Raw genomic sequence first — 11,056 nt, 5'->3', positions numbered from 1 at the left:
ACTTACTACATCTGGTGTTTCCTGGCTTCTAATTAAATTGTTACACTAGCTGCAGACTTCAAGCTGGACCCAGTGCACCCAAGGCAGCAGATGAGGTGGTTTGAAACACTCCTAATACACTTTCTGGGGATATTTTCTTGCCAAAGTGCTTCAAAAGAGTGAGAAAATAGAGACTACGTCTCTGAGGAATTCAGGTGGAAATCTAATAACACATTCTAGAATGTACACTTTACATGTGAAGTCAGTGATCACAGTCTTTGTCTAGACTTTTGATAATATTCTCTGAGTTGCAAACTTCCCGTTTGTCTTATTGAATCAGTGTTAACTTCACTCACTCCAGATGGAGGAAGGATGAGTATAGATATTGTCAGAAGACCTCTAGTATCTTTTCTTGCTGGATGCGCCAGTGGGAGGATCATTGGTTTTATACTGATGAAATGCTATTAGGCGGCTGAGTTCATTACAATACTGACTTGAAATGCAGATATCAGTATGACTATGCCAAAGAGCTAATTTAGGTTCACTTACAGGGAAAAGGTGAGTTCTCTGAGTTTGAGAGACTGAGATCGCTATTTACAAGGTAACTGCTAGAAATCAGTGTGTCTCTGTATTTCATTGTCCTTGTTTCAGAGTGAGAATTCACTTTAAGTTTTGGAAAGGAAGGTGAGCATTGTCCTATGTAAATAGTATTATCTGTTCAGTTTTCGCCAATTAATTAGTTAATTTAAACTTTTTTTAAAGAAGTGTGACATTCATGTCTAATCCATCCTTTATAAATAATAAAGTTAATGCTGCATGGATATCTGTCTTGGTGATGTACCGTCAAGTATGCTTTCATAGGGGGGAAAAAAGAAGAAAAGGGTTGGCTGAAAGAAGCTAATATAATTAAGGAATGCCCTGAACAAATCAGGAGAAAATAAAGTGCTGCTTAATGGCCTAAAGCATAGCATAGGCTTAAAGGTGTAAGAGTTTTTACAACTCAGAACTAAAGATGACAGGCTGAAACCTCCTTTCCTGTAACCAATTACTTAAGCAACTTATACCGAGTGTCTGTGAACTTCCCCGGTGTTACAGATCAGAGATTTGCTTTGCAAGTCTTTAGACATCCATTTTCTCCAGGAAACTGAAAAAAGGTATAGATTAATACTAGTAAATAAATAAAAATAAATCGTATCCTTTCTTAACATTCTCTTTTGCCACAAAGTCTTCAGAACTTTGACAAAATGCAGCCACTAGTGGGCTGAAACCATCATACTCCTGAGTGTTGTTTCACCATTAGCCTTTTGCTCCATGAGTTACCTACCGTGTCCTGTCTCCAGGACAGGAGTCTCAGGACCTGGCCTCACCAGGCATATGTCTACCATGTGAACATGTGCAATCATTCTTCATCATGGAGTATATACATAAGCAGTCGCATATGGCAAAACTTGCTTGCACAGCCCATTGTGCAGGATGCAGCACGTCCTGTTAAAAGACCAGATACACACGTACTGCGTGACCAAAATGCAGCTACTTCCCAGCATAAAACCAGCTATGCATTCAACATGATAGAAAAATACAACATTTTGTTCACAGAATGCTACGAAAGTAATGGTGGATGAGTCAGGAAGAGCCACTCTCCAGAGCTCCATCCAAAAGTTTCTTCATCCCTGACCTAGTTTACAAGCTAAGCTCCCTTAGAGTGTAAGCTTTCAGGGAGAGGGACAATGTAGGGCTCGTGTCCAGCTGTGACTCTGAGATGTTACAGTAATGCAGATAAATAATAATGATAAATAAAAGCAAGTCTGTTTGGGTGGGACTGGCATTCTGTGCTCCAACATCTTTGTGCTGTAGTTGTTTGCCACAGGGGCATGTGTAGGGCTGGGAACCCAGGTCCCAACTCCACCCTTCTCTTATCTTGCCTTTGGTGGGAGGAGTTCTGACTTTCAGTGCCAGTGACCTTTGCGAGAAAACTTGGCCTATGCCCATTATATACACAAATCTTTTAAGTATTTCCTTTCTGACTTTGGACACAGCAAGAAGATAGAGCTCACCATCCCATGGACTGACTCAAGGATAACGTAGTGGCAAATAAAATAAAAGGCACAGCCTGCCTGCTTTTGCAAACGATTTACAGCCTCTGCTCTTCTCTAGTGCCTTCCATACTTGCTGGTTTAGTCATCCACTATTATCACCTGCAGACAGTATTGTCAGCATGTTCTGTATTGTGTGTCACAGGGTGAAGTATTTATGATTCAGCTCCTGCAAAAGACAGTATCCAAATATAGAGAAGGTTGCTGGGAAGGTGACATTATTTTCCTTCTTACCATCCTCTCTCCACTAACAAAGCACTCTTCAGAAGCACTAATGTCTGGTATCTATTCATCCAGGCATTAAAGATGATTTGAACACTAGAGGATGTAAGGGATTTCATCCTTCCCTAGCAAGTGCTTCCTGTCGTGGTGATAGGGAATGTACAGATCTCAGCTCCCACTCTGCATCTAAAAGCAGCTGCTAAATTTTGCTTGAGAGGCGGCTGGTTTTCAAAGGCTTTATCTGTGACACTCTGTGGTGAAATGTCTCACTCATACAAAAAGGTTAAAGTAATAGACAAACAAGCCAAAGAAAGGGTCAGGGGAGAGGTTTACAGGGTGGGAAATGGGGAGCAAGGGAAGTGGGGACTACGACTGGAGGCAGCAGCATGGAAGAAACCTGGGGGCAAGTTGGGCTCCTGGCTGCAGAAGGAAATGTTTGCTGGGGCACCAGGGCCCTGGGCAGGGGCTGTGTGCGGTGGGAAAGAACGAGGATTTCCATGGCAGGGGGAATTCAGGTGGGTGGCATGAGCACCCAGTTCAACAGGCCGCGGCCACATGCCATGGGAGGCTGGGCTGGGCTGACTGCTTGGTGGGTTTCACCAGACATCCCTCGTTCCTGGGGCCTGTTCCCATCCACTGCCACAGTGCCTGTAGCAGAAATGACCGCACTAGAGCTGTTTCTCAGCATGGTAACACATTGCAATTATCTTGAAGACCCTCTCTGTCTGCATCCCTCACCCACACACCCCTGCACAGCCCTTCAGCACCCCACGCACAGCGCCCCCCTGGCTCTCCATCCTCCCACCAGAGCCTTCCGTCACATCTTGTCCCCCGCTTCTCAGCAACCAGCCTTAGTACTTCATCAGCTGTCACTGAAATACAGTGGCTATGCTGGTGTGAAATAAAATCCATATTCATTCCTTTTTCTTACTTAAGCACGTAGCTTTTCAATGAAAAGTAAAACTAGTTCCACACATCCTCTGCCTGTTGACCCCTGCTCCAGTCTTCACCTGAAGAAATATTCAGTGGTTCTGGTCATTTGCAAATGCTTTTATAACATTTCCAGTCCTGTTTTGACAGCCCCCAAAACAACCATTGAAGATTGTGGAGGACACAACTCAGGGACTTTTGAGGCAATAGTTCAGTTGCTGGGATTGTCCATTGCTGACACGCTGTTTGATAACGGAGCGATGGGGTGTCAGGTATAACAGTGACACTCCTGCTCAGCGAGAAAAACACATTTGGAATCAACTAGCACGATTTTAAGAAAGATTCATAAAGCTGCTTCATAGGTCGACGTGGTTTTGACTAAAATTCCCAAGAAAATCAAAATATTTGGTTTAGATTTGCATAGTAATATAAACAGAAGGAAATTTCTTCACATTTGTTAGGTGACCAGTGTGTTGATTTTGGAGAAACAGAACCGTCAGAATGTCACACACTTTCAAATGCTTAACTCTATAGGTGAGTGACACTGTCTCAGTACAGTAATGACTGTATTTTAAAATATCTTAAAGTTGAACATGTATTCTATTAAAAATAAGATGACATAATCTTATCACTTCAGCAAAATAAAGTTCACATGAAGGTTAGCATGAGCTAATATTACTATACTTAAATATTCTGGGATGATTACAAGTGTTTTTTTTCCTTCTCATGATACAGCACTTACAAATGCCGTTTATAAAAAGAAGCTGGCTCCTATTTACCCTGTGTCATGCAGTGGAATCATCAGGCAATGTTTAAAACTGACATCGAGGTTTCTGTTTATACTGCATAATTATCCAATGAAACTCATTGCTACAGGATCTCACAGAGGTTACAAGCTGAGCAGGAGTCCAAAATCCCTCATGAAGCTTATGTGAACTGTGAGTCTGAGAACATCTTCTGTGAATTTTGAGTCAGACGCTGTCTTCCACATGTGTCTTTGGTTGAAAACACCAACTGGGGAAGTAGCAGTGAAGCCACGAAGTCCTGAGAGTGGGGAAATGGGAAGGGAGTGAAGGAAAAGCAGCTGTTGGGGCCATGGGGGAGTGGAGCTGGGAATGGCAGCCTTGGGAAAAGGCTGGGAACCACTGTCCTAATTGAGGAAAATTATGGAGAAAGTTCTTTTTACATCCGGTTATTATTCCTTTTCTGGATTTCTTGATCAGAAGTGTTTGGTGATGGTCACCCTTGGACATGGGATGCCAGACCATTCATCTAGGAACAGCAGTTGTTGTGTTCATATATATTGCCCAGTAGAAGTGCCCATACTTGTTAGTGCTGCTTGGTGAAAGCAGAAAGGTCCTGAAGTTGGACAGTGCAGAATATGAGAAAGGCTTCAGAAATGCAGTGTGCTGGGAAAGGTACACAGCCACTTCTTGAAGAATTTTGTAAATAAACATTATGTAATGTATTACAATGATTTAAACTGTATTTCTGATAGATTGTTGTACTTACTCATCGCAGCTTGAAAGCAAATTTAATAGAATAAATGGGTGGGACAGTGGAAAATTACTTCAACAAACTGTGGTTCCTATCTTTTAAGTTTAGTGAATAGAACTTTCAGCAGAAGCAGGAATGCCATTGAAATTCATTAGGTGTGGCATTTCCCTGTTTAGCTGAAATAAGGAGAATTGTATTGAATTTCCTTCCCCGAAATTGTTCCAGAAAGAAAATGTGATCTGTCAGATAGCTAATAAATGGGTTTCTGTGCTCACAGTCTTAACATTTGGTGTATGGCAGAAACAAGTAACTTGAGCATCTTGAAAACTTAATTGCTGTGCTGTTTTCTCTTGAAAGCATTAGTCTACAACTTGAGAGTGACGTGGCTATATGAAAAAGTTCAAGCAAGCATCAATTTTTCTGAAAATTAGGTCTCTTCCAAGTCAATGTCCTATGATCCTAAGTGACCCATCAGGAGGGATGTCCATTGGGGATGGGCACCAGTGGGCTGGAGGGGCAGAGCTTCAGGGGCAGGAGCAGGTCTGAGCTGCCAGTACAGGAGGGATGCTGAGCAGATTCCTGTACACCCAGTGAGTAGTTGGAGTGATTGTTGTGTTTCTTGCACCTGATGTGTGTCCTCTGGTGCAAACTGACATTTCCTTTTCCATGTCAGACCTTTGCAGCAGGTTGGCAGTTGTGTTAGTTTTGGTGGATCCACTGGAATCCTAGTTCCCAGTGCTCGCAAAACTTCAGGCAACTCCCGGCAGCAGTGAGCTTCCCCATCAGCTGGCATGTCCCAGCTCTTCTTGAGACCTCAGAATAAGTTGTTTCAGGAAGCTGCTTCAGACTTTTAAGAGCCCTGCATGTTGTAGGCTGGGATAAGGAGGATGATGGAGGAAAGTACGGCTGAAGCTGGTGTTGCTGTTGAAAACAACTCACTGTTAAACCACAGTCTGGGCAACAGCAATACCCTAATCCTCAAGGTGACGATGCCTGATGGGCTAACAGCTCTCAGAGAGGGATGCCACTTTTTAGCCCTCTCTGTTAATACTTGCTGCCAAGCTCAGTGATGAGAGACCACATGCCAGCAACAGGCAATTTCTCTACTCAATGCTGTATTTCCAAAGTTTTGGCTTTCCATCACTTTATTACACAGAATCACAGAATCGACTGGGTTGGAAAAGACCTCAGAGATCATCGAGTCCAACCCTTGGTCCAGCTCTAGTCTGTTTGCTAGATCATGGCACTAAGTGCCATGTCCAGTCTCAGTTTAGAAACCTCCAGGGATGGCGAGTCCACCACCTCCCTGGGCAGCCATTCCAATGCCTGACCACTCTCTCTGTAAAGAATTTCTTTCTAATATCCAGCCTAAATTTCCCCCAGCAGAGTTTAAGCCCATGCCCCCTTGTCCTATTGCTAACTGCCTGGGAGAAGAGACCAATCCCCACCTGGCTATAACTGGCTATAAATTGTTTTCCTACTTACCGAATTTGCATGTAGCTTAAGGTTAAATATCAAACATAGCTGGGCATATTTGTTCCTTTGATAACCATTATCAGCTCATAGCTAACACTAGGACTGTCCTGCAATGGTGTGCTATAAACAGCACGTTTCTATACATAAATCAGCAGAAAGGTTTAGAAGCCTTTGCCTGAAGTCAGAGATATATCCGATGGGTTCAGGGACTTTGACAGAAATTTTATTTCACCAGCTACTGCAACTGGATGCCTTATAAACAGAGAAATAATAAATAGGTTGTGAATTTGAAATAATTTCATAGCTGTGAATTACTGGTCAGTTCAGCTGCAAAGCCTCCCTTAGACCTGATCTTGGAGACAAAGCTGCCATTCCTGTCAGGTGCCAGAAGGGATTTTAAGATGCTGGACTCAGCTCTCCAGTCTTCCAGAACTGTAAGTCCTGCAAGGATCAAGAGTTATGTAGTGTGAGATTTATAATAATCAGATTCTACACTCTGATACCAAACCAAACAGACATAGAAGACCAAAAGGAACAAATGGAAATGTCTGCCTTTGAAACTTGATTGCACTTGAGAACAGAAAGGCTGTGCTGCCTTCACGTCCATACAGGTATGGTTGTGGAGTTGTGTGGCTGTTCAAAATGGTGAAATAAGATTTTGACATTAAAAACCTGCCTTGAAAACAAAATTAAACCACTAAAATCCATACTAAATGCGATTAATGATGGCAATAAAATGTTCGCAGTGAAAATTCCTTCTATTCTCTTAACGGAATTTATAACTCAATGAATTGTCTGACCATAAAAATCTCATATGAAAGTAAGGATACTGACTGTTTGGAAGTGGATTTGCATTTGTCAGGCTCTAGTTTTTCACTGAATCTTATGACTTAATCAGGATACTTGAGGAGTCAGTTGCAAGGAAAGTGTGCTCCGGTTTACTGAGCTCAGGTTTCTTGCTCTGACTGTGCTTCCAAGAACCTCAGCAGGTAAAATTAGCACGCAAACATGAGCACTGAGCAATTATATTCTCTGGAGCTTTGTTGTAAACAGCTAAAACCTGAAGGCAGCATTTTTGTACATGGCCGAAACGAAGAGTGGCTTTAGTAGTGTATGCAAAGAATGGGGGAAAATGATCAGCTCAGAATGTCGTCTGAGGAGGAAGACCAGCCAGAGACCCTCACCGGCTCCCCGTGGTCTTGGGTAAGAGCTTGTGCCCTGAGGTTGTGTAAATATAATTTTAAAGCTCTAGAAAGAAAGTAACAAACTGTGCTGTGTGAACCCAGATAGAACTGAGTATCATCAGCTTTTTTACTCTGCTGTTGAGGTTTCTGTTTTGTTAATGGTTAGATTGTCTGCTCTATTTCTACCTATGGACATTTAAAGAAAAATTGAATGGGGAAAACCTTCCTTTGCTCCTGTTGTGTCTGTCAGATGCTACGAGAAAACCTGGCTGATTCTGTGCTGTTTGCTCTGCTGTCCCAGAGGCTGTGTAAAGCAGCACTGCTGAAAGGTACCTTTTAGGTAAAATGGAGGGAAAATGATGTAAACAATAGTGCAAATGTTTGCTCTGAAGCCAGTGAGACCCCTATTACAAATACAGGAATGTTTGCTTTAATTTTTTTAGCAAGATAGAAGCTGCCTTAATGAGACAGTCTGCACTGATGGTCCTCAAACAGTGTTTTAAGATCTGGGCTTGATACCCAGTGCTACTAGAAATGACAGGGGTCTGTACAGTTTTCTGATGGAAAGACAGAGGATGCATTCACTCTGAAAGGGCTTCAGGTGGAAATAGGAACAGCTCTACTGAATGGTCTGGGAATTCTCTAAGTTTCAGGAAAAGACAGGGAGGTACAACCAAGCCTTGAAATTACTTTTAAAAAATCAATAAAGTTGTTTAAAAATCAATTATATATCTTGAAATTAGTATTTATGGCTTTATTTCATTTCCATATATTTTTATAAACATACACATCTATGATTTTTCTGGAAATGACGATGTTTGAAATGGTTTCTAAGTATTTGTGGTCAGGCATGAATGTGTGCATGGCACACGGAACCAACATTTTCTGCAGGTACCCAAGGAGTTATCAGAGACAATGGCTTCTTGGAGGCAGAATAAATAGATTCAGCTGATGATAGAACTGTGGATTTAAAATAGTCCCATCTTTAGAGGAAGATGCAGAGAGGATGAAAAGGAATATGAGTTGTTATCACCAGGACACAGGATTTTTGTGCTGGTGAATGTCCATTTTTGACATGTAGAAAGACAATTTAAAGATGTTGATTTCTTACTTAAAAATAAGTGGAAATGTTCTGTTTCCACTGAAAATCCTATTCAGATTAAGCAGACTGGAGGCTGGGTGTGGACAGATTGGTACTGAATGATTAGCAGATGGCTAGAGCTCTAAGGAACATCTAAACTACATTCAATATAAACCAAGCTCTGAGTATAAATGAAGGCAGAGGTGATGATGATGATGATGATTATTATTTACTTCCGATATCAGTGGATTTCTGGTTATCAGTTTTATTAAATATTGAGATTTCCTGCACACCATTTTGACTATTGCATTTCTATGATGTGTATTTTACCTTAAGTTTCCTCCTGGGAATTTCCTTAACATATAAGTCTCTTAAACTGCCAACGGAAATAATGGATCCCACTGCTCTGTGGGACAATCTATTCTGCAACAAATGTGTAAGTTTCCTTACAAGTTAAATAAACACTGTTATTTAGAATATACAGCATATTGGATTTCTGATAGAAATAGATGTGGTAAAGATCATTTGAAACAGTTGCTTTTGGCCTTTAGGTGTTGCTGACTCTGTGCTTCTGCTAAGGGCTTCAGAAAAGAAGGACCACTTGCCTCCTTAGATTTACAGAAGTGTTTCTGCATATCAGTACATTGTAGAGTCCAGAGAAAACTGTGGTCCTTGGAGAGGATGACAGAAAACATACATTTGAGAATACTAAATGTTCATAAGAGAGCTTTTTGATAAAAAGATTTCCTAGGTATGCAAAGATAAGCATACGAACCCTAGGCTTTGAAATGTACCGTGTGATTAAAAAATTACATGCTTCCAGAAGCAAAAGCTTGGTTTTGTGAGCATCTAGACCTCAAAACGCTTCCTCTGATTTACCATGACATTGCAAGAAGACCACACAAATATTACTTCATACATTTTATTTCTCTTAGGAAATGAAGGAGATTGTACGCTTCTGTCCTTTTCAGAGGAGTAATAATGAAAAATTATGAAACAAATTCCAGACAAATAAATTATGCACCATTGAGAGAGGCTGATATGGTGGGGATGGTGGTACTAGAATTTAAACAAAAGCACCCTTAGACTTGGAACAGAAACCTACTTAGGAAGGCAGCTTTATGGTAATGACACAACAGATTAAGCAGCAAGGAAAAGTTACCTTAAAAACCTGTTCAGTTTCTTCTCCACCAGTAACAGCATGTGAAGTTTGAACAGAAAATGATGACTAATCTGTGTTGTTGGAAATGGGAATGTCAGGAGGGGAGGATTCTGCCAGGGCTGGGGAGTTGAGAAGTTCATGATGTACAGAAAGAGGGAGTAGAAGACAACATATGCACCTCAAGGGATTGTTCTGGCTGTGATAGAGAAGCAGTGTGTCACTGGCATTTTGACAAGGCTCTTCCACACTCCCCTCTTCCCATTGGTGACAAACCCTCAGTGATGGACTCTACCAACCTGCAGACAGTGACAGCGTCTGCAAGCGTCAACAAGCTGGGCTGTGTGTGACTGGTGAGGAACTTGTCCCAGCCTCACGATTAGTGTAGGGCTGGCACTGGGACTGGCAACCACATTTGAGCACGTGGGGCATGCGGTGGCAGCTGGGCTTGTGTCACCTGCTGTTGTTGGCAGCTGGGCACAAGTGTGATGAGCAGGGACGAGGCTGGTGGTGGGGACATGGAGGAAGGCCCTTTATTCTAGTGATTACTTTGTCTGGATTCCAGCTTTTTCATTGTCAGGGTTTTTTATTTTTTTCTTCTTTTTAAGAATGTACTGGAAATCCCCGTGCTCTGGGTCAGGCAGATGCCTCGCCAGTGAAGGATGGTGTGAGGCTGCTCTGGGGGACATATGTCCATGTCAGGCTGTACGGCTGCTGCTTTGCAGGGACAGCCACCAGCTGGGGTGGAGGAGTCCCAGGCTGGCTGTGGAGCTTCTCTTCCAACCAAATATTGCCCAAAATGGACACTACTGGGTCATGTGTGGAGAACGTTTCTGCTCCTCCAGCCTGGGGCAAAGAGCAGTCGTATTCATCGAATCATAGAACAGTTTGGGTTGGCAGGGATCTTCAAAGGTCATCTAGTCCAACCTGCCTGCAATGAACAGGGACATCTTCAACTAGATCAGGTTGCTCAGAGCCCCGTCCAGCCTGGCCTTGAATGTCTCCAGGGATGGGGCATCTACCACCTCTCTGGGCAATCTGGGCCAGTGTTTCACCATCCTCATTGTAAAAATGTTTCAGCAGGGTGATGGAGCTATCTCAGATGGAGACCTGGTACCTGGCCTGACTTGCCCCCAGACATCCCTGTGTCCCTCCACCCCTCCTTCTGTGTCCCCCCCAGCACCCCCAGTGGCTGAGCCATGGGGGCATTTTCTGAGTTGCAGACACAAGGAGATCTGTGCAAATTCCTGGATCAAATACAACCTTCCCATATGGCCTGAGGCAAAATTCAGGTTTTATTTTCCAGCGTTTCCACTGACTGTAGGTAGCTCTGCTCTGAGACACTGGCTCGGGACCTCCACATTCAGAGGAATTTCTACAAATCTCACCTGAACTGCGAAAGCCGATCATCTGTGAAAATCCCTCCTGAGCCACT

At 42.7% G+C, this 11,056-nt stretch overlaps 1 protein-coding gene across 1 annotated transcript in view; it reads left to right on the top strand.

Annotated features, from left to right (window-relative positions):
- Window positions 1–7,319: 7,319 nt before the first annotated feature.
- Window positions 7,320–11,056, top strand: part of LPIN1 (lipin 1) — a gene marked incomplete at both ends in the record, with an annotated part of 78,884 nt that continues 75,147 nt past the window's right edge. Inside the window, one exon of the mRNA XM_080341895.1 lies at window positions 7,320–7,400. Coding sequence (XP_080198021.1) covers window positions 7,320–7,400 — 81 coding nt within the window. The remainder of the gene's footprint in view (window positions 7,401–11,056) is intronic.

This window comes from Nesoenas mayeri (genome assembly GCF_963082525.1).
Source record: "Nesoenas mayeri genome assembly, chromosome: 3".
NCBI lineage: Eukaryota > Metazoa > Chordata > Aves > Columbiformes > Columbidae > Nesoenas > Nesoenas mayeri.
Note: the sequence above shows the minus strand (reverse complement) of the source record. Positions and strands in the feature narration are given on the sequence as shown.